At 33.9% G+C, this 19,381-nt stretch overlaps 5 protein-coding genes across 8 annotated transcripts; 2 read left to right on the forward strand and 3 right to left on the reverse strand.

Moving 5' to 3' along the window:
• The first annotated feature begins 231 nt into the window (after window positions 1–231).
• On the forward strand, window positions 232–2,054 carry LOC108830012 (dolichol-phosphate mannose synthase subunit 2). 2 transcript variants are annotated; one of them, XM_018603633.2, is made up of 4 exons: window positions 282–333; window positions 1,040–1,119; window positions 1,496–1,602; window positions 1,743–2,054. In XM_018603633.2, exons 3-4 carry the CDS (start codon window positions 1,513–1,515, stop codon window positions 1,893–1,895), a joined length of 243 nt encoding a protein of 80 aa, XP_018459135.1. In that variant the 5' UTR covers window positions 282–333; window positions 1,040–1,119; window positions 1,496–1,512; the 3' UTR covers window positions 1,896–2,054. The 2 variants fall into 2 exon arrangements, with proteins under 2 accessions (XP_018459128.1, XP_018459135.1); XM_018603626.2 differs by lacking the exon at window positions 1,040–1,119 and having other exon boundaries at window positions 232–333.
• A 6,191-nt stretch (window positions 2,055–8,245) lies between these two features.
• On the forward strand, window positions 8,246–9,272 carry LOC108827623 (60S ribosomal protein L35a-1). Its single transcript, XM_018601066.2, has 4 exons — window positions 8,246–8,366; window positions 8,507–8,542; window positions 8,765–8,993; window positions 9,082–9,272. Exons 1-4 carry the CDS (start codon window positions 8,335–8,337, stop codon window positions 9,121–9,123), a joined length of 339 nt encoding a protein of 112 aa, XP_018456568.1. The 5' UTR covers window positions 8,246–8,334; the 3' UTR covers window positions 9,124–9,272.
• Window positions 9,273–9,764: 492 nt separating this feature from the next.
• LOC108842452 (DNAJ protein JJJ1 homolog) lies at window positions 9,765–12,352 on the reverse strand. The gene is made up of 3 exons (XM_018615372.2): window positions 10,447–12,352; window positions 10,307–10,368; window positions 9,765–10,207 (listed from the first exon to the last, which is right to left on the reverse strand). The coding sequence occupies exons 1-3, from the start codon at window positions 12,157–12,159 to the stop codon at window positions 10,150–10,152; spliced, it is 1,833 nt and encodes a 610-aa protein (XP_018470874.2). The 5' UTR covers window positions 12,160–12,352; the 3' UTR covers window positions 9,765–10,149.
• LOC108842453 (S-adenosylmethionine carrier 1, chloroplastic/mitochondrial) lies at window positions 12,315–15,221 on the reverse strand. Its single transcript, XM_018615373.2, has 9 exons — window positions 14,990–15,221; window positions 14,428–14,543; window positions 14,287–14,344; window positions 13,911–14,060; window positions 13,185–13,395; window positions 13,050–13,095; window positions 12,861–12,972; window positions 12,699–12,771; window positions 12,315–12,621 (listed from the first exon to the last, which is right to left on the reverse strand). The coding sequence occupies exons 1-9, from the start codon at window positions 15,090–15,092 to the stop codon at window positions 12,432–12,434; spliced, it is 1,059 nt and encodes a 352-aa protein (XP_018470875.1). The 5' UTR covers window positions 15,093–15,221; the 3' UTR covers window positions 12,315–12,431.
• Window positions 15,222–15,719: 498 nt separating this feature from the next.
• LOC108842454 (glycine-rich RNA-binding protein 5, mitochondrial) lies at window positions 15,720–17,860 on the reverse strand. Of its 3 annotated transcripts, none has more exons than XM_018615374.2 (5): window positions 17,726–17,860; window positions 17,140–17,279; window positions 16,958–17,026; window positions 16,746–16,849; window positions 15,720–16,377 (listed from the first exon to the last, which is right to left on the reverse strand). In XM_018615374.2, the coding sequence occupies exons 2-5, from the start codon at window positions 17,258–17,260 to the stop codon at window positions 15,847–15,849; spliced, it is 825 nt and encodes a 274-aa protein (XP_018470876.1). In that variant the 5' UTR covers window positions 17,261–17,279; window positions 17,726–17,860; the 3' UTR covers window positions 15,720–15,846. The 3 variants fall into 3 exon arrangements, with proteins under 3 accessions (XP_018470876.1, XP_056850701.1, XP_056850705.1); XM_056994721.1 differs by having other exon boundaries at window positions 17,722–17,778; XM_056994725.1 differs by lacking the exon at window positions 17,726–17,860 and adding an exon at window positions 17,643–17,661.
• Window positions 17,861–19,381: the final 1,521 nt, after the last annotated feature.

The raw sequence follows: 19,381 nt of genomic DNA on the forward strand, positions 1-19,381 counted from the left end.
AAAAAAAAAAAAAAAAAAAAAAATTTATAAATGTTTCATAAAGTGCAAACTCATTAACTAAGTGTTCGTAGCTTGGTGGTAAAGGAGGTACAGCTGTACTGCCCGCCACCCAGGTTCAAGCCTTGGCCACAACGGATTTTACATCCCTTCTGTTGGGGCGTGTGGCTTTTTCAGTATCTTTGTTTTACAGAAACGGCATCGTATTGGATATATATATATATATATATTTTTTTTTTTGCAATGATCTTAAATCTCCTCCATTGACCCGGATCTCCCCCTAAACTCATATCAATCGTGATTTCGCAATTCGCATCTCCCTCGCCTCCGAAAAACGTAAGTTTTCTTCCATTTCAATCTCGATCTCAATGTACGTGAGACTGTTAAACTTAGGGATGTGATCGCATAGGTTTAGATAAGGAATCAGAATCTACCTTGTGATTAGGAAACGTAACCTGTGGAGTGGCGTACGCAAACTGGAATGAATGTTTTCACTAGCTGTGGAATTAGCCTCTCTTGTATAGGAATCTTCTCATGTTAATGTAAAAGCTTTCATGTGGTGGGGGTGTGTAGTGTCGCTTCCAGTACATTCTTCTCGCTTGCGGTTAGAGATAAAACAACGGAGGTTCTTTTCTTGCCTAGGCTATTAGAATAGTCCTGGATATGGAAGTCGGTTTTTAGTCCTCATTTTTCTAAGATTTCGCATAGTTTTCGAAATGGGAGGAGACGTCCATCAGCATTGAAGTATGTTTCCTTGGAATATGGATGGAGGACGTGCTAAGAACCTCTACAGACAGAGGTGAGGAACTAAGAGACGCGTTTTACAAGTTCCAAAAATCCTCCTCCTGTGTATGTTTCTTCAGAGGCAGCTAAAGTAGAAGCGTTTTTCCCATTTTCCGCTCTCTCTTTCGTTGGTGATGTTGTTGCACTTACCAATGCTATAAAAGGCGTCTTTTTCTCTATGGAGTAGTGACTGGCTGCTAAGGTTATGCTTGTACGAATTCTCTGCTTATATTGCAAGATTTAATTGATTGGTTCTCAGGACTTGTCTGGCGTTGGGCGATATGGTACGGAGGCTGTGGTAATTTTGAGGAGATTAAAAAAAGCTCTTATCCCAATCAGGTTAGAAAGTCATGCATGCAAGGGAAAGTTTCGGAGTTGGAAAATTGTATTCCTTCTAGCCTAAATGGAAGGAAGCAACACCTAGGAGACCTCTATATAGGTCAAATATCACTTCAAGTCATTAGTTTTGGAGCCTGGAGATGATTGATCACCTTCTCAGTACAAGAGTCCTGCAAGTTGTTAATACATCTTTCTTGGTCAATTTTAATTCGTTTAAGACAGTTTGTTGTGCCCCCTTGTATCTGATGTCTAGCATTTTTCGGCTGTATACAGTAGCACAGTTTTCAAATCTGAAACAGTGGCATTAACGTTCTTGTGGTTTTGGTAGCATTCACATCTCACTTTTGAGTGTTATCTTTCAATGTTGTGGTGATAGGTATTGAACGTGGCTAAATGGAGTTAGCGGATCGAGCAGTGGGGCTTCTGTTATCTTCAATCAGCTTATCCATATTCACCTACTATACTTTCTGGGTCATCATCCTCGTAAGTGACAACAACACCCATAAATCCAATTTCCTCCAAGCTCTTTAAAAGAGGACATAATTTTCGGTTTCAATGTACCAAATTGTAACCTAATGTTTTTGATTGTAGCTCACGTGTTATTATTTTTCCTTTTGCAACAGCCATTTGTAGATAGTGATCACTTCATCCACAAGTACTTCTTGCCCCAAGACTATGCCATTCTCGTACCTGTCTTTGCCGGCGTGACTCTCCTCTCTCTCCTTTCCGTGTTCATCGGCATGGTCATGCTCAAATCCAAAAAGAAGAAGGCTTGATTTTTCGACCTTAGCTTCAATAATAGTTCAGTTCGTGGTTCCTTAACGTTGTTCTTACTTTTTGTTAAACCTTATATCATATGTCTATTGAGAGGTTTACGTTAAAACCTTAAATGGCGTCAAGTGATTTAATGGGAAAAAAATAAAACTTACAATTCATCCTAAAATGCGTTTACATAATTTTTTTTTACTTTCCAAAGCTGGTAAATATCGTTGTATTATTATTATCATGTATTCCCTCCGTTTCATTTTAATTTTAACTTTAGAGTTGGAAACATATTAAAAACATTTAATTATGTATTTTACTAGACAAAAAATATCATTACTAATACATCTAATCATATTTTAACTAAAAAAAATAGATTGGAATATAAAGTTAATAATTTTTTTAAAAAATTATAAAATGACACTTAGAACGAAATTTCTTTTCTACAACGACAACTAAATGGAAACGGAGAGAATACTATGATACACACGAGATATTGTATATATGTTATTTAAATTAAACTAGTTTTTTTATTAATATTTGGACGTATTGATTGTGAATGGTTTTCGCTTTATTTAAATTTTTGAATTTGGTTCAGATATTTAAGTTATAGATTTTTTAATCATTTAATAGATTGATAATCAAAAATTTTACTATCTTTTTTTAAAAGAGCTGTGAAATTTAAGATACTTCAACAACATAAATATAAGTCATTAAAAGTATTTTTCTTAAATGCAAGTATTATTACAATTGGTTCAAGTAATTGGTTGTAAATTGTCTTTAAATATATTTAACACATGAAAAACAAAAATATTTTAGCCATAAATAAATGTATTTTGTGTAGTTTCAAGAAGATGGTCAGAAGCTTCTACAGCTTTGACATTTTCGTTGATAATTTTTTTTATTTATCTTCTTTCATCTGTTTGCTTTTTTCAATTTGTTTTAGATTTAACAAAAAAAATTAATGGTTTATGTGTTTCTTTCAAAAGACTTGGCAAAACAAAAGTTTTGGATATTACTAAAAATTAAATTAAAATTTATATATGAATTAGGTATTAAATAGTATTTAAATCTAAAGTTCACAGATGATTGATTGTAAAACTAATTTTTGATTTAAAACTGAAAAACTAAATAAAAATCTAAAATATCAACTATTGAAATTGTAAGATTCCTCCTATGTAACAAAAAACCACTTAAATAATTTATATATATATATGTATTTAAAAAAAATTATATTTTAATATAATAAATAGTGTGTTATAATTTTATATAATTTAAATGACTTGTTTTTAAGCATAATAACCATAAATAACTTAAATTACTTCTATTTTAATAGATAAGATAATAAGTGTGAAATAATTATATATGATTTATAAATAATTATAAATATACCTTTATACAATTATAATTAGATCTAGAAGCATTTACCATTTTGCATCTAAACAAGATGTGCTCAAGATTTATATAAATAGATTTGATAAAAGTCTCATTAATGATTTAGAAACTTTAAGAAGATGATTTTGTAGGCCAAACTTATTATTTTTAATAATTTCAAAATCTTTATAAATGTTTTTTAAATCTCGGGTGGGTTTTAAAAAACATAAAATTTCTAATAATGCCTTATATACAAATCTAATTCTTTATATAAGAATATACAACCATTATATTTATTTGTTAAACTATATATTAATTTTTTTTATAATAATAATATTGATGAAATATTATATATTCTTTCTATAATTATGCAATTAGTTACCATAAATTATTATTTCTAATATTAATTGTGTGTTTTGGAAACTTTTTTTGTCTTTTTTTTGGAAACTTGTATTGATTGGTTATTGTTTCCTTTTATTTTTAGATTTAATTAAAATAAATATTTAATAAAAGTCAACAACCAATCAAATTATAATAATTTCTTGAAACTTCACTTGTAAGCAACACCATAAGTCACTAAAGTAACTCTCAATTAACATATATGGGGATTAAATGATAAAATATACAAATTATAATAACTACCTATTTGATTTACCCTATCAATTAACGTTCTACCTTCTCACTTTTCAACCTCCCTTTTATTTTTTCTTTTGTTCAATCATACTGCATCTTCCATTGTTATTAACAATTCGGATTGCTTATCGCATATTACTAACAATTTTGATTTTAGTTGTTTCTGCAGAAAGAAGTATTTCAAAATTAAAACTCATCGAGAATTATCTATGATCGACTATGTCTCATGAGCTTTTAAATGAATTGTTGATGATATCAATAGATCTTGAGTTAACGGAAAAATTTATTCGAAATTGATAAATGATTTTGCAAGAAAAATACAAAGAGAATTATCTTTCACGAATAATTTTTTTCTTTTTATTTACCTTTTTTTATCTGAGAACAAATTATATTTTTATAGTATATTATATTATCTGATTATATATTTATAATATGATAGAAATTATAATTAGGGGACATCATATTGGTGGTGTGCTTTAGGAGCCATGGATGTCCGGACCGGCACTGGCCGTAGATACACAAACATAATCACAATGTGCAAGAATGATAGAAGGTTTTCTCAAAACAAATAAGTATGATAGAAGATTAGTATAGTCCTGGATCTAACATTATTTCGTTTTGGGATGTTGATGCATATAAAATGAAATATGAAAAACAACAAACCAATTCATGTTGAAGAAAATAATTTGAGTGAATGTTAAAAAATAATAACAATTAGAGTCTCTATAAAAGAAACTAAACCAACTCATATACTCATCGAACATCACGCGTATATAAGCAATTGCAATACTCTAAACCAATGTATATATTCACTAAGAAATTTTCAACCATTCCAATGTTTATTAAAGGTAATAAAGATTCTAACATCCTGGATAAAGCAGCGAAGTAAAGGGAGTATTGAACTTCCCAACATTTATCAATAACCAGAACAATTGGGTTCATTGTGTCCATCCACGACCGCAACACACTACAAACATCTTCTTTTTCTTCTCCAAACACTTCGACTTTCTACAATAATACGCCTAACAAAGACTTTAAGTTGAGTTTTAATTTGAGTGAAAATTTTCATAATAAACACATGAAGGAAAAATTTATTCAATTTGTTATTCTTTTAATATAATAGTTTAGTTATCAAATTTTCATAAGTTTAGAAATCTAAGAAAAATCAGTTTCATTGGGTTAGTAATATTAAATACTTCTAAATCACCCATTATATACAGTATAACCTCTTTAAATTAATAATTTATAAATTAATACCTCTATAAATTAATATAATTTCATAGTTCCAAATTGAGTTTTTGCATCAATTAGTATCTCGATAAATTAATATTCTCTATAAAATAATAAAAATATAGTTTTGGTGTAGTCCATACATTATTAATTTATAAAGGTTTCACTGTATATTCTAAAATTCAGTATTATTTACTTATGGTTCCAGTTTTAGAGTGTGTTTTACTGGATTTTCATGTTAAAACAGAAAACGCAATCCAAAAATTATATATTTTCAAATTTTGATTAAAATTCACATTTTAAATTTTAATATTAATAGTTTCTGTAGATATTTACAAATCTTAAATAAATCCTATTATATACTAGGTGGAGTTTCTGAATTTCTCTATATTTTTAATGTACATAATTATCACGGATTGATTAAAACAGCTGAAATTGGTGTCCAAATTCACTAAACAAGACGTGAAGGTTTCTCAGGACAACTATAGTAACTTTGCAAAACACATACATATCTTAGTTTCCATTTGTCTCAGTGAATCTAAATACTATTATAGATTTGAATAGAAAGTTTTGGTTTCAGATTTTCATTAGTTTCTCTCGGGTGGGATATATGAACTACCAAATTCATACATGAAACTCACTAAAAATGTTGATAAAGTAACTGATTTTAAAACTGTTTGTGATAGTTTTCGTTGTTTAGGTTCTAAGAGATTTTTTCTAGTTCATTTTGATATATGTATATAATTCCCAACGAAATTCTAGTTTAATATGGTGGATGAAGTGTAAATAATACTAAAGTTGTATCTTATGATGATATTGTCTTTGCAATCAGTGGCGGACCTACGTTAGTGAATAGGGTGTCACATGACACAGGTTAAATCCTATAGTTTAACGATTTATTATATGTACATAATGATTTGGTAGGTCATTTGGTCGGGTAAGTCTTATTTTGACACACCATAACGTGAGTTCAATTTCTCCCCATGTCCTTTTTAGGATAAGTTTCTGTCATTTATTATTATATTGGGTCAAAGTCCAGGTTTTGACACTTCTTAAAAATGAGTCTGGGTCCGCCATTGTTTGCAATACCTATCCAACCGGAGAAATAAGAAAAATAAAAAGTTAGATATTGAATGTCCTAAGGTCAATGAACTGCTATCTAAAAAACTTTGTAAAAACGATTTTAATAGAAAATAATGAAACTTGAAAGAATTTTTGTATAAACGATTTTTTAGTGCACTTTAATTGGTTGATTATTTTAAGTGATGTGAATAGTTTAAATGAGCATCGCATGCCTTATTATTAGTACTAGGTGATTTTCCCGTGCTCATGCACGGGGTTAAATATTTAAAACTAAAAGACATTATAATAATTTATTTTTATTTTCAGTTATTCTGTTATTTATATCTTAATCAATATGCATGATTTATTTTAAACAATATTTTGTTATTTTAGTTAGACATATAATTTTTGATATATAATATCTTGACTGTTTGGTTATTATTTGGATATATTAGATTAGATAACATTTAATTTCCCAATTCAACAAATTTTCTTACTCAACTATAATATTTTTGTTATACTGATTAAATTTTGATTTATTTTGTTATTTTCATGTATTTGTAAAATATATATTGGTGAGATTATATATAATTTAATATTTTTTATTTTGAGAATCGAATAGTAAAGGTAAACTAAAGTGTTGATCGATTCAAAGTTACATAAATATATATATATATATATATATATATATATATATATATATATAACAATGATAGTCTTTTCAAACCCTATATTTATAAGTTATATAAAATACTAAATTATAATACTTGGTTAATATATTTATAATATTATTTGAAAATTTCATATTTATTTAGTGATATGTTGAGTCACTCTATAATTTATATGTATACAATATTTTTATAAATAAAAATATATTACTTTATTTAATGTCTAACTTTGTATAAAAAAATTGGATTGGTCTAGTTACTCATTTTTGGGTATATAGTGTTACATATAGTATGTAAAATTAAATTATAACTATTTTTAATCTAATCCAACCAAATCTTATGAACTGTATTCATTGTATTAGTTTAGTTCTTTATCTTAGATGTGTAAATATATTTTTGATTTTTTAGTAATTTGGTATATATTAATTTGAAAAAATAAAATTAGAAAAATAAAGAGATGATAGGTACAAAGTTGCATAAAAACATAATACATAAAATTTTGAAAGAGAAAAATTATTTCCTTACTTTAATATCAAGATTATTCTACTGAGTTTTAATTTTTATGAAATCACATTTTATATGACAATATTTTTTTTTCATTGAAGTTATTTGAAAAATATAAAGGGAACTTAAATAAATAAGAAAGATTAGATTAAATTTTATTCATTAATAATATCTTATTTTATGTTATTTAAATTATTTTGTAACAATTACTTAATATTTTTTAAATATATATTATTTTGTTTAAGATTATCTTGTAAAAGAGAATATTGTTTTGTTAATTTTCCTTATTGAATTATATTATATATAAAAGATAATTTTCGTTTTAAAATTTACAAATTTTTAATTATATAGTTTATTTGAAAAAATAAAGAAAAAGGAAACATAAATAAAAAAGAAAAATAATAAATATTTAATAATAGTAATTAGATATATTTGATTCATTAAGGGCATCACTGTAATCAACCATCCTGAGAGTTAACGTGAGTGCGACACATAGGAAATTGACTTCTCAATAATAATAATATAGAGATATATATTTAATGAGAAATCACTTAATCGATTTTTGTTTATAAGTCAATCATAAATTGTTTTTTAAGTTATTATAATTTGATTGGTCGAAAACTTTTAATTTTATTTATTTTAATCAGTTCCAAAAGCAATACTAAATCCAATTAATATTTATTTTTAAAATTCTACAATATATTACACATAATAAGTTATAATAACTAATTTCACTAATTATATAAAACTTATATTGCGATTCATCATTTCTTGTTCTTCATTAATCATAATCTAATAACATCCTCTTCACCGGAAAACCCCATTTAAATATGTTTCAATATCTTACCAGGCTAAGTTTGGAGGCCCATAGGCCCGTTTTCAATCAAATCTAAAAGAGTAGCAGTATAAAAACTCGTGCTTAAGTTCTAGGGTTTGTCTTCTCCGTCTTCCTCTCAGTAGCAGCAGCAGCAGTCTTGCGAAAATGGTGAAGGGACGCCAAGGAGAACGTGTCAGGTCTTTCTTTTTCCTTTGTAGTTCATCGTGTTTAATCGAGCCCTAGTTGTCGAATCTTGTTCTCTACGGTAGCACTTGAGATCTGCTCGTTGTGGTTGGATCAAATCTGAATCCTCTTTCTTTTTAAATCTTAATTGCAGACTCTACGTCAGAGGAACCATCTTGGGATACAAAAGGTGACACCTTTACTTCAATCTCTATGCTTTTCAATTGTATTCTTGATTTGGCTCCAATCTTGATACAATGTAATGAACAAAGATCGAAACTTTATGTTACTTTAGAGTCTGTGTAGTTAGTTGTCTGTGAACATTATACTATTGTGTTGTCGGAAGGTGGAACCTTTATTCTAAACATTGATGCTGTCCTTTTGGTCTTTGACATTTTCTTGATTGTGTTAGGTCGAAGTCAAACCAGTACCCAAACACATCCCTGATCCAGATCGAAGGAGTCAACACTACAGAGGAGGTGACATGGTACAAGGGAAAGAGGATGGCTTACATCTACAAGGCCAAGACCAAGAAGAACGGTAGCCACTACCGCTGCATCTGGGGAAAGGTTACAAGGCCTCATGGTAACAGCGGTGTTGTCCGTGCCAAATTCACTTCCAACTTGCCTCCTAAGTCCATGGTACTCATCAAATCTTTTCCTTGTTTGGATGTTATAATCTTCTGCTTGGTGTTTTAAAGTATACTTTTGTTTTTTTCTTGTGTTCCAGGGAATGAGGGTGAGAGTCTTCATGTATCCGAGTAACATTTGAAGCAAAGTATTACAGCATAAACTTTGTTTTAGCTGTTGTTTTTTGCCCTCTAGTTCGTTGTTTTGTATTTGATATTGAAAACATTTTCCTTTCGTTGTTTGAATCATGGATCTTGTTTTGAATACCAAGTTAGAATTTTTCTTCCAATCTTTTATTGAGTTCCAGCAGATGAAATGTCATGGTTTATGGATATATTCTTCAAATAGGTTTATTGATAGATTTTGGCTATGCTGTAATCGAGATTCAAGCGTCTTTGAAACTGGTACTTGTATGCTTATGAATTGAAGCTTTTAGCTAATGTGGAACCTGATAGCGTATATAGAGAAGTAAGAAAGCACTAATAAAGCCTTATTCTGGCAGACCTGAAGAGCAAAGCATCGACTGATTTGTTTGTAGAATGTAGTGAAGAACGAAATGGTTTGGAAGCAAACATACACAAATCTTTGCAAGGAATCACATTCAATAGAATTGCAAATTATCTTTGATAATCGATATGTAATATCCAGGGTACGGTGCTCTCAGCTTTAAGAGTCATGCTGAAGCCTGTCATAAATCTTTACTATATGATCTTGTTGTATTTTGCAAAGTATATAGAGCGAGTATGACATCGATACATATTGAAGTAACTCGACACAATAAAGGCTCCGCCCACAACGCAGTTTAGTTTCAAAAACATGTCTTTAACATTATACAACAGAGACCCCACGGAAGATATTTTCGATAATGAGACCACACTAACATAAGAGAGTGGAAACTGTTATCGTATAATTTTCTAAGAATGACACATTTGAAAGAATGCAATTAGAAACCCCAAACATTTGATAGATTTCTTCTCTGCAAAATCTTTGTTTCAAAGATACATAAAGTTTGATCATCAATTCGTTTGCACTACAACAATGTCAAAAACGTAGAGCTTACCTGCTCTCATTCCACCCTTTATTCTTCGTTGTCTCAAGTGTATAAATTGAATCAAAGAATGCAATTCTTGGTTCTTCTCTGCATAATCCTTTAGAATGAAGCATTGGATCAACGGGATTTCACCGTCGCATGACCTGTATCAGCTATATGCTTGAATAGTTTTGTCCTGGCGAGGAGTAGATACATGGTGGGTCAACATTTGAATGACAATACTAGGAAAAAGAGATGTCAAAAGAAGGATTATGATTTAATCTAATGGACTAACCTCGACTCAAACTCCTCTCCGCATCTGTCGCATTCGTTACTACTGCCTTTCTTCGATGTGCCCTGCATTTTGATGTGTAAATATAAGAGATATCAAGAAACTATGATCTAGTCATGCTACAAGGGAAGAAAGCTTTCTACCTTGAACTTCATTCCTCTGGTTGATTTCTTTGATCTTGGAGCCTTCTTGTGTTCTATATATTCGCTTTGATTCTCAAACGTTTCTGAACGAGTCTCTTCAGTGGCTTTTTGAGTAGTATCATCAGCTTCACTGCTTTTAATATCCTTACCCTTCTTACTTCTCCGCCTCCTCCCTGTGCTCTTCCTGTTATCATACTCCATTGGATCTGCCTCCTCCTTCTGAGACTCCTCAACTGCTCCAGAAGCCGAGTCCGTTGCATTCACATTTTCATCTGAATTATTACCATCGTCCCCAGGTATCTGTACTTCTGTCGTGTCTTTTCCAGCATTCCGTTTGTTCCTCTCCTTCTTACTTTTTCTGTTCCTACCTGTTGTGCTTTTCTGGTTATCAAATTCGCTGTCGCTCTCAATCTCGACTTGAACTTCATCTTCTTCTCTTGACACAACGTTCTTTCTCTTATTCTTTTGTACCATTTTCTTGAGCAGACTCATCTCGTCATCCTCATCCTCATCCTCACTAGATTCTTTCACATCTTCCTCTGCCATATAATACTCATCATCAGTTTCATCAGCTTCGCCTACAACTTCCTCTTCTCCTTCGTCTTCCATATTTAACCCCTCGAGCTCCTCTACAGTTTCCGGAATCTCATCAATCTCCTCCTCCTCCTCTTCTACATCACTGAACGTCTCTCTCAACTCAGCCACTTTCTCTTTATGCTTCTTCGACTGCTCATGGTTTTTCCACTGCTTCTCACTTTTGAACTTCTTGCTACAAACAATGCAATAGAGCTGCTCACTCTTCTTCTTACCATCATCACCACCACCATCCTCTTCCACTTCTTCCTCCTCTTCATCCTGCGCCTTCGCCCAATCAGGCTCCTCGTAGTTCATAGCCCTCTCCAACCTCTCCTTCTCCATCTTCTTCTTCCTCTCCCTCTCCTCCGCCTTCTTCAACTCCATCTCCGCACCTTTCTTCACCATCATATCCACCACTCTCTTATCCCTCTTCTTCACAAACGCAGCCAACCCCCTCACCGTCTCGTTGTACTCTCTCTTCGCCTTCTTTCTCACCTTCTTATTCTCCTCCTCCATCTTCCTCCTCATCCTCCGGTTAGGCCCAGCCATCACATCGTACTCATCCACCCAGCAGAAATCCATCACCGTGCTGAACCCCAACCAGTAGTTATAAAACGCCGTCACCTGAGAGTAAGGACTCTCTAGGTTCCCCATGATGGGAGCCTCTCTCACAGAGTCAATACTCAGCCCCAACGTCCTCGCGAACTTGATCTCGTTGAGGTAAACACTGTTGAACACCTCGAAGTACACCTTGTAGAACCCCTTACCGGTGTCCGAGTAACCGGAGTACACGGTGGTGGAGAAGAACGCGAATAGATCCGGGACCGAGCCGCCGGGCATTCCACCGGATTTTGAGCCGCCGGCGGAGCCTTGGTCGGCGAATAGGATCTGAGATCGGTGGGAGTCATACCAGGCTCGCTCCTTGGGATCGGATAGAACCTCGTAGGCGTGAACTAGCTCTTGGAACTGGGCGGTGGCGTCGGCCTCCGATATTCCGCCGGCCTTGATGAGCTTGTCGGGATGACGCTGGAGAGCCAGACGCCGGTAGGAGGATCGGATCTCTTCCGGCGATGATTCCTTGCTTACATCGAGAATCTCGTAGAGGCATCGTTTCTCCGACCGAGAAGAAGACGCCATCTCTTGTTTTAGGGTTTAGACTAGTTCCTCTTTTTTTATCGTTTTATAAAACACATAAACTAGTTCAAGCTGTCCGAAACGTGTATTTATAATAAGCCTAATTAAGTTTTCATTTTTATTTTTCTCTTTAGGTTAAAATAATATTAAGAAGGATATTAAAGATAAGTACCTTTTATTAAGGAGTGATCAGATTGTTCTTACCAGTATCTTACAAGAATCATGTCACTAGTTATCTGTAACCTCATGTACTGAAGATCTTTTACTCTCTATGCTCAATTTGGAGACAACATTGTTATTTTTACCTCTTTCTCTCTGAAGCTCTCTCTAAGGAACTCAACGGCCATGAAGGTGAGTGCTGAGGCTGGAAGATACCACATGACCCTTGGGACGCTTCCCCTGAAAAAGCCCTCTCGACCTTCCTTCCTCCATATCTGCCCTACTGCATCCGACCACCCCTTGTACCTATAGAGATTACCATGTTTAATCAAAGCAAGTTATTGATACTAGTATTCGGGGGTGCTATTTCAGATGAGACATACTTGATCGTTGTTCCTTGCACTTGTAATCTTGTTTTTACAACATCCAGTGGAGTTGTGAGATACGCGCTTAGTCCTGGAGAGATAATTAATTAAACTAAACATGAGTCACTACGGATGAGATATTTAGGATGGTTTCTTTGAACTGATCTTATCTTAACGTACCACCAGCTAATCCTCCCAATACGAGCCCCTCGATAGAACTGTTAACTCCAAATTGTGGAAACTTTTTCTTCCCTTCATCTGTTAGATCCTTTAATGCTTCATAAGACATTACCTGAGAAGGAAAAAAAACAGAACGAAAATGTAAAGACAAAGAGCCATAAGATGAATGGAGGTAACAGTTTCACTTACCATAAGGCCAGCAAAAGGTACATCCCTTGCTAGTGTAGACCAATATCTGCCAAAGAAAACAAGGAAAAGTAATAATAATGGCGTGAAAACGGATATCCAGTTGGTATCATAATGGCGTGAAGGAAGATTACGTACCCAGCATACAGTCCTCTTGGCCCTTGCTCTTTCCATATTGAGCATCCAGCGTGGAACATTCCAGTATAGTAACCATACATGTCACCTCTTGGTTTAACTGGAACGCTGTTCCTTGAAATAAGAGAGCTCCAGGAGCTACTAGTGCCTTGAATTTGCATCCGCTGCTTTATTACTTCGCAAGGAACATAGACGAAAGAACCAAGTGTATCACCTGAAAAAAGGAAAGAAGCAGCCAAACACAAAGTAATCAGATGCTTTCCAACTTCTCATAACTCTACCTTTCCCTTCAATTTCAATTTTGTTTGGGAAAACACTAATCAAGTGTAGGTGAATCATACATCCACAACTTTTCATAAAGAAATTCACAAAAGGGCCAAGTCAATGGCGTCTCACGAGAGAGAAAAAAAATTGCAGTTCCACATGTTCTAAAGTAAGCAATCAGCAATAATTGTGACCTTGCTCGTGTGGTTTTACTGAAAACCTGAATCTTATCTTATAAGAACCGACGATTTACATAACCAGAATTGCCTCATAACAGTTTAATGTCTGCTATTATCTGTTTTTGTTTTTCAGCCAGGTTATATTAAGTTTCATTTCTGCTGCATGTTTGTCACTCAAAATCAGTCCCACTTAAGTGAACAGACGGTTTTTCCCTCCTATATTTACCACAGCCTCATTGATCAGATGACCGAGAGAGAAGAGAAGAGAGGAGATTAGATAACATACCAATAGCTCCAGCTAAAAAATGTACCCAGTGACCTCCTAAGTTGGGATGAGACTCTTCAATCCATTTCTTTGTGGACTCAATAACACCAAAGTAGGTTGCTCCAGTGGTAAGAGATCCAGTGACTCCAGGAGCAATTCCCCTGTAAAAGCCTAAAACCAAACTCAGCAGAGAAATAAAAGAACAAAAAAAAAAAACTCAGAGCACAGACGATAAATATTTTCTGTTCCAAGTTCCCAGCAAACATGTATACCCTGTATGTTGCTTATAACGATGATAAGTAGGATTATGAATCACACATAAGCATGCAAATATAGTAGAGAGCAATACTTGAAAGCTGGAAGAAGATGAGAGGGCAAAGAGTATGTATGATAATACCTTTAAATCCATCACCAACCCAAACAGTCCTTAGCATTTGTGGAATGCTCTTTTGCCTCTGAAATCAACAACTGAACGAAGTTAGAGATGATGCACACTCCGCGAACTGAATAATCATACAATCACTCTGCTTGATAATACCTGAGTCGCATCCATGATGATCTGACACTGAAGCCGAGTTTTGAGAGTATCTACGGGATGCATCATTCCTTCTCCAAATGCTCCAGCTACACCTCCCCATACGAACTCTCTCCACACTACATACATCAATACGATAGAACTTAGACTATTTTGAACTATTAAGGTTCCGATAAAACGCCACTGAGCATGATCGGAGTGTTCTCATCACAATCACAGAACGGAAGCAATCATATAACCGTAATCGCAATGCAATCAATCAATCTACAACGATTATGAACTATTTAGCTTCCGATACAACGCCACTGAGCATGATCAGAGTGTTAGACGGAATCTCAACATCTCGCTCAGAAACTAATCGTCTAAGCGGAATCATATGCAATCAATCAATCTACGACGATTTTGAGCTATTTAGGTTCCGATACAACGCCACCTGAGCATGATCGGAGTGTTATCATCACAATCATCGGACGGAATCTGGACATTGCGCTGAGAAACTAACCGTCTACGCGTAATCATATGCAATAAACGAATCTACAACGATTTTTTTCGCAGACTTGCTTACCGAAGAAACGATCCTGAGTGGATTTGATTCCGATACTCTTACGGTAACTCGGAGGAGGAGGAGGAGGTTGCTCGTGATTTGAATCCGAGCCCTTGCTCGCCATTTTTCGTTGTTCACAGAGAAAAGGGACTGTGTCTCTAATCTCTCGAACTTTCTCCAGGTTGTTTCGTAGGGCTTATGAGGTTTTAGTGAACTACACTTTGCGCGCTTCTCCCCAAATCGACAAGTTCCAATTTGTTGCGAACCGTAACGATTTACTGAAAACTTTTTAAAATTTCAGAAAGTGGGTAAAACTGTAATTTCATTAATTACTTGCCGATTTGTGTAAATTTCAACTTCCCTTTAGAAACGCTCTAGCTCCACAAGTGAATGATCAGTGTAGCTTTTTTTTCTTTTTTTTTTTGCAATAATTAGATAGTGATTGGTCGAACTGAACAAAAATGGTCTGATCATACACATTTTACATTGTAGACTGTACCATCAGTTCTTCAAATGCCTCAAGAGAACATCTTTCCGTAAAACAACCTTGCCACTGCCCCTCTTGAGGTACTTGTAAACTGGGCATTTGCATAAAAATGCCATCGCCTCTTCATCCACTTGTGCATATGTAGGCAAGTTAACCAAGTGGTGCAGACTCGTTCATATATGCTAAGCCAAAGCAGATTGGGGCGTCTTCGGTTTTGAAATATCTTATTAGTTCCTAGTCGAAAATCTCAAATTAGAATAGGAGTAGTCTGTTATAAGTTTATTACACCTTAATTTATGAGTCTCAAATGTCAGAAAACATTTAAAAACAACCAACAACAATAGAGAGGTTTATTCTGAAACTGCAGCGGTCCAACATTGTGTGGAGAGATTTAAGCTCTCTTGGCAACATCACCATCATCAGTCTGATCAAACCCGTCTGCACCAGCCTCTGTTTGACCGTTCTCTGAGTCACCAAACTGATTGTCACTGCCACCAAACTGCTCATCGCCAGCGCTTTCAAGCTGATGGTCCGTACCATTGCCTAGTGGTTCGTTGCTGCTAAACTTGTCATCAAAGCCAGCGCTAGAAGAACTGCCTTGGGCAAAGTTGTCACTTCCACCAACACCACCAGCGACACCATAGCCATCACCACCGGAATTGCCACCATAAGGAGAGTTACCTCCATAACCACCAGCTGGAGCATCATAGCCACCAGCACCGCCTCCTCCATAACCACCAGCTGGAGCACCATAACCACCACCGCCTCCTCCATAACCGCCTGGAGCACCATAACCACCACCGCCTCCATAACCACCGCCTGGAGCACCATAACCACCACCAGGACCACCGAACCCTCTTCCTCCAAACCCACTTCCTCTTTCAGTAGCGTAGTTCACCCTAATTCTTCGACCATGAAGGTCCTGTATGCCAAAGAAACCCTCCATTAAATGGTCAATTGCAAAGGAAAAAACAAACCAGTTTAGCATTTTCTAAACCATCTAGACTCAATCTGAAAACGAAGATTTATTTGACACTATATACAATCAACAAACAAGAACGATAAATTGCTCTACATTTCAGCCATTCGTTAAGAGAGAGAACAAGTGGCTGCAACGAATGGTTAGTATTCCAAGCTAGATGATGATCCCAAGAAACATGCATCATCAAGGCCACATAACCAATTTTGAAACACGACACTGAGGATCAGATAAGAAAAATAAATGATAAAAGGTATAAGCCACATGGTATCTTAGTATCAAAAGAGCCTGAAACATTTGTGTGTTGTTACCTGTCCATCCAACTGCATTGCATTACTAGCCTCCTCGGTTGAAGTAAACGTCACGAAAGCAAAACCCCTCGATCTACCAGTTTCACGGTCCACGATAATTTTGGCTGCAGTTGATAGAAACTAGTCAGCTTCCGAAAGTAAAACAATCAAAAACTATTTAGAAGCAAAAAAAGAACCTAAAACATCAAAAAGCTAAGAGTTCTGCAAACTACCATCAACAACTTCTCCATATTTGCTGAAAGCTTCTCTTAAGCCAAACTCATCAGTGCTGTAGGAGATACCTGAAAACCCCAACATACACAACTTTGAGAGACAAACAAACAAACAAGCACAGAGAAACAAAACCCAAAAAAAAAAAGAGACAGTGAATAACAATAGAGTAGTTTAGTCACACCTCCAACAAAGATTTTGGAAGAAGACATGCAACGGATGCTCTGTAGCATTATTGAGTTAGAGGCAGAGACATGGGTGCTAGTCTGCCTAAATATCCTTCCAACTTTACTTAAGAAAGCCATGTGTTTGCGTCTCTGTATCCTGCAAGCAAAATCAAATTCACAACAGTGTTCAAAATAAAAACAGAGGAAAAAAAAAACAAAATACAGATATTGATTTCAGAAAAAAAGGCAGAATCGATGAAACTCAAGAGGAAGACCCATCAATTCAATCGTCAATAGAAGTATGAAAAATGCAGCCTTTCATTAAAATAAACAATGCAAACAAACAAGAAAGCTACAAACTTTACACCGTGACAAAGATTGAACCCAAGCTTCAAAAGGTCAACTAACTAAACCCATGAATCACATCAATCAATCAATCGTCAGAACCCATGAAATGATGAAATATCAACAAGTACAATCCCAAAACCCCAATCAAACTCCTAGGGTTACAGAAACCAACAATCTAGTTTCGGATCAGCGAATGAAACATTGGAATATCAAAAGGACTCAGAAAGAGAGAAGCATCAACGAGACTGAACTCACTCTCTAGGGTTTTAGGCGTTTAGCGTAGAACGATCTGTCTGGAAGCGTCTTTCAATTCTCGCCGGTAGACAAGGACAAGGGCTTATGTCGAAATAGGTTAGCTCATCCTGTCCGTTCATTAATATTAGGTAATCTTGACCGTTAATTTGGTTTCGCTCGCCAATCTGCCACAGAGTTATATTTTGAGTCTTTGACCACGGTAACAAATTAAAAACTAAGCCAATTCGAACCGAGCTGAAACCAGATTAGAATTATCACTTTACTACATTACAATGAACTCCAGTTCCAAACCGAAGCCTAACCAAATTTCTTTTTTTTTTTTCAAACCGAAAAACCAAAAAACTAGAACCATAAAAATATTCGATTCAAAAACTATGATTCAAAATTAGAATCATAAAAATTGACATTTCACACAGTTTTTTTAGAAGTTCATAAATGCCAAATTCAAGTAGAATCAGGGCCGGCTCAATGGTATCATGGACCCTGGGACAAAAAATTTTCCCTAACTAATATCTTTTTTAAAAAAGGATAATTGCACTCTCTACACATCAAACTCACCCTATTTGCATTCCACACACTAAATTCCCCCAATTTACTTTCTCCCATCAGTACAATCCCCCCCCCCGCCCCTCCTATGGTATCTACTTTTTTAAGGGTTTTCGGCTAATTTACTCTTTAAAAAAACTGATAGATATTTGTGTTCTTTTTTTTAAATATCAAAAGTATTTAAGAAAAAATTGTGATAAAACAAAAATACTTTCATATAAAAAATTTTGGACCCTCTTTATTTTTAAAAATATATACATTTTTTTTTAAAAATGGACCCTTATCTACTAATAAATAGGGGGACAACGGACCAAACCCAGGGCGGTCTCACCGCTTGTCCTCCTATGTAAACCGGCACTGAGTAGAATATTGAAAAAAGTCTGAAAACTTGAAAATGGAATTCAGAAATCTAATTTAGTTTATGAAATGAGTTTTGGTTTTAGTTTTATGTTTATTTTGATCTGATATGAAACATGAACCAAAAAACTATTAACTGGATTTTAAAAGAGTGCCAAAATTATTTTAAGAAGAGTTATAAAATTTATTCGAACACAAAAAAATTTAAACGAATCCAATGAAACATATTAGGTGATTGCTCGAGAATTCGTGGATAACAAATATCATATGAAAAATATATATTATATGTATACATGGCCATAAATTTTGAATAATAATTAGAAACATTCAAAATATAGTTTTAACTTCATATAGTTTGAAAATTTAGAATCTCAGTATTGTTTTTAGTATCATGAAATTTAGTTATAATTTAATAATATTAACTTAAAATGCTATAAATATTTTCTTTATATGTTTTTTTATCAAATGATTAATAGACTCATGATCGGTGAATCAAAGAATCTATTTTAAATCACTTTATAATTATCATATTATCTTATCTAACAATTTATTTAATTTGATGCAAATTAATTCTCAGTTGTAAAGTTTCTATAAATTTGTTGTAAAATAAATAATGAACATTTTGTAGCAACAATGCTGGTGGAATTACATAAAATAATATTTTATATAAAATATGAAATCATTATATCCATTTCTATAAATGATTTTTATTCATTATTTATGTATTATATAAATATAAAAAGAATTGATCAA

The sequence above is a fragment of the Raphanus sativus genome, chromosome 2 (assembly GCF_000801105.2).
Source record: "Raphanus sativus cultivar WK10039 chromosome 2, ASM80110v3, whole genome shotgun sequence".
Lineage (NCBI taxonomy): Eukaryota > Viridiplantae > Streptophyta > Magnoliopsida > Brassicales > Brassicaceae > Raphanus > Raphanus sativus.

Bases quoted from the DNA above. Each gene is read 5' to 3' on its own strand.
- LOC108830012 (XM_018603626.2), top strand. From the start codon at position 1,513: ATGGAGTTAGCGGATCGAGCAGTGGGGCTTCTGTTATCTTCAATCAGC. The intron at 1,603-1,742 runs GTAAGTGACAAC...CTTTTGCAACAG, and splicing joins CTTTCTGGGTCATCATCCTC to CCATTTGTAGATAGTGATCA.
- LOC108827623 (XM_018601066.2), top strand. From the start codon at position 8,335: ATGGTGAAGGGACGCCAAGGAGAACGTGTCAG. The intron at 8,543-8,764 runs GTGACACCTTTA...TGATTGTGTTAG, and splicing joins ACCATCTTGGGATACAAAAG to GTCGAAGTCAAACCAGTACC. The intron at 8,994-9,081 runs GTACTCATCAAA...CTTGTGTTCCAG, and splicing joins ACTTGCCTCCTAAGTCCATG to GGAATGAGGGTGAGAGTCTT.
- LOC108842452 (XM_018615372.2), bottom strand. From the start codon at position 12,159: ATGGCGTCTTCTTCTCGGTCGGAGAAACGATGCCTCTACGAGATTCTC. The intron at 10,369-10,446 runs GTAGAAAGCTTT...ATCAAAATGCAG, and splicing joins CCAGAGGAATGAAGTTCAAG to GGCACATCGAAGAAAGGCAG. The intron at 10,208-10,306 runs GTTAGTCCATTA...ACTCCTCGCCAG, and splicing joins GGAGAGGAGTTTGAGTCGAG to GACAAAACTATTCAAGCATA.
- LOC108842453 (XM_018615373.2), bottom strand. From the start codon at position 15,092: ATGGCGAGCAAGGGCTCGGATTCAAATCACGAGCAACCTCCTCCTCCT. The intron at 14,544-14,989 runs GTAAGCAAGTCT...TGATGTATGTAG, and splicing joins CACTCAGGATCGTTTCTTCG to TGTGGAGAGAGTTCGTATGG. The intron at 13,096-13,184 runs GTACGTAATCTT...TTTCTTTGGCAG, and splicing joins CCAAGAGGACTGTATGCTGG to ATATTGGTCTACACTAGCAA.
- LOC108842454 (XM_018615374.2), bottom strand. From the start codon at position 17,260: ATGGCTTTCTTAAGTAAAGTTGGAAGGATATTTAGGCAGACTAGCACC. The intron at 17,027-17,139 runs GTGTGACTAAAC...TGGGGTTTTCAG, and splicing joins TTCCAAAATCTTTGTTGGAG to GTATCTCCTACAGCACTGAT. The intron at 16,850-16,957 runs GTAGTTTGCAGA...TATCAACTGCAG, and splicing joins ATATGGAGAAGTTGTTGATG to CCAAAATTATCGTGGACCGT.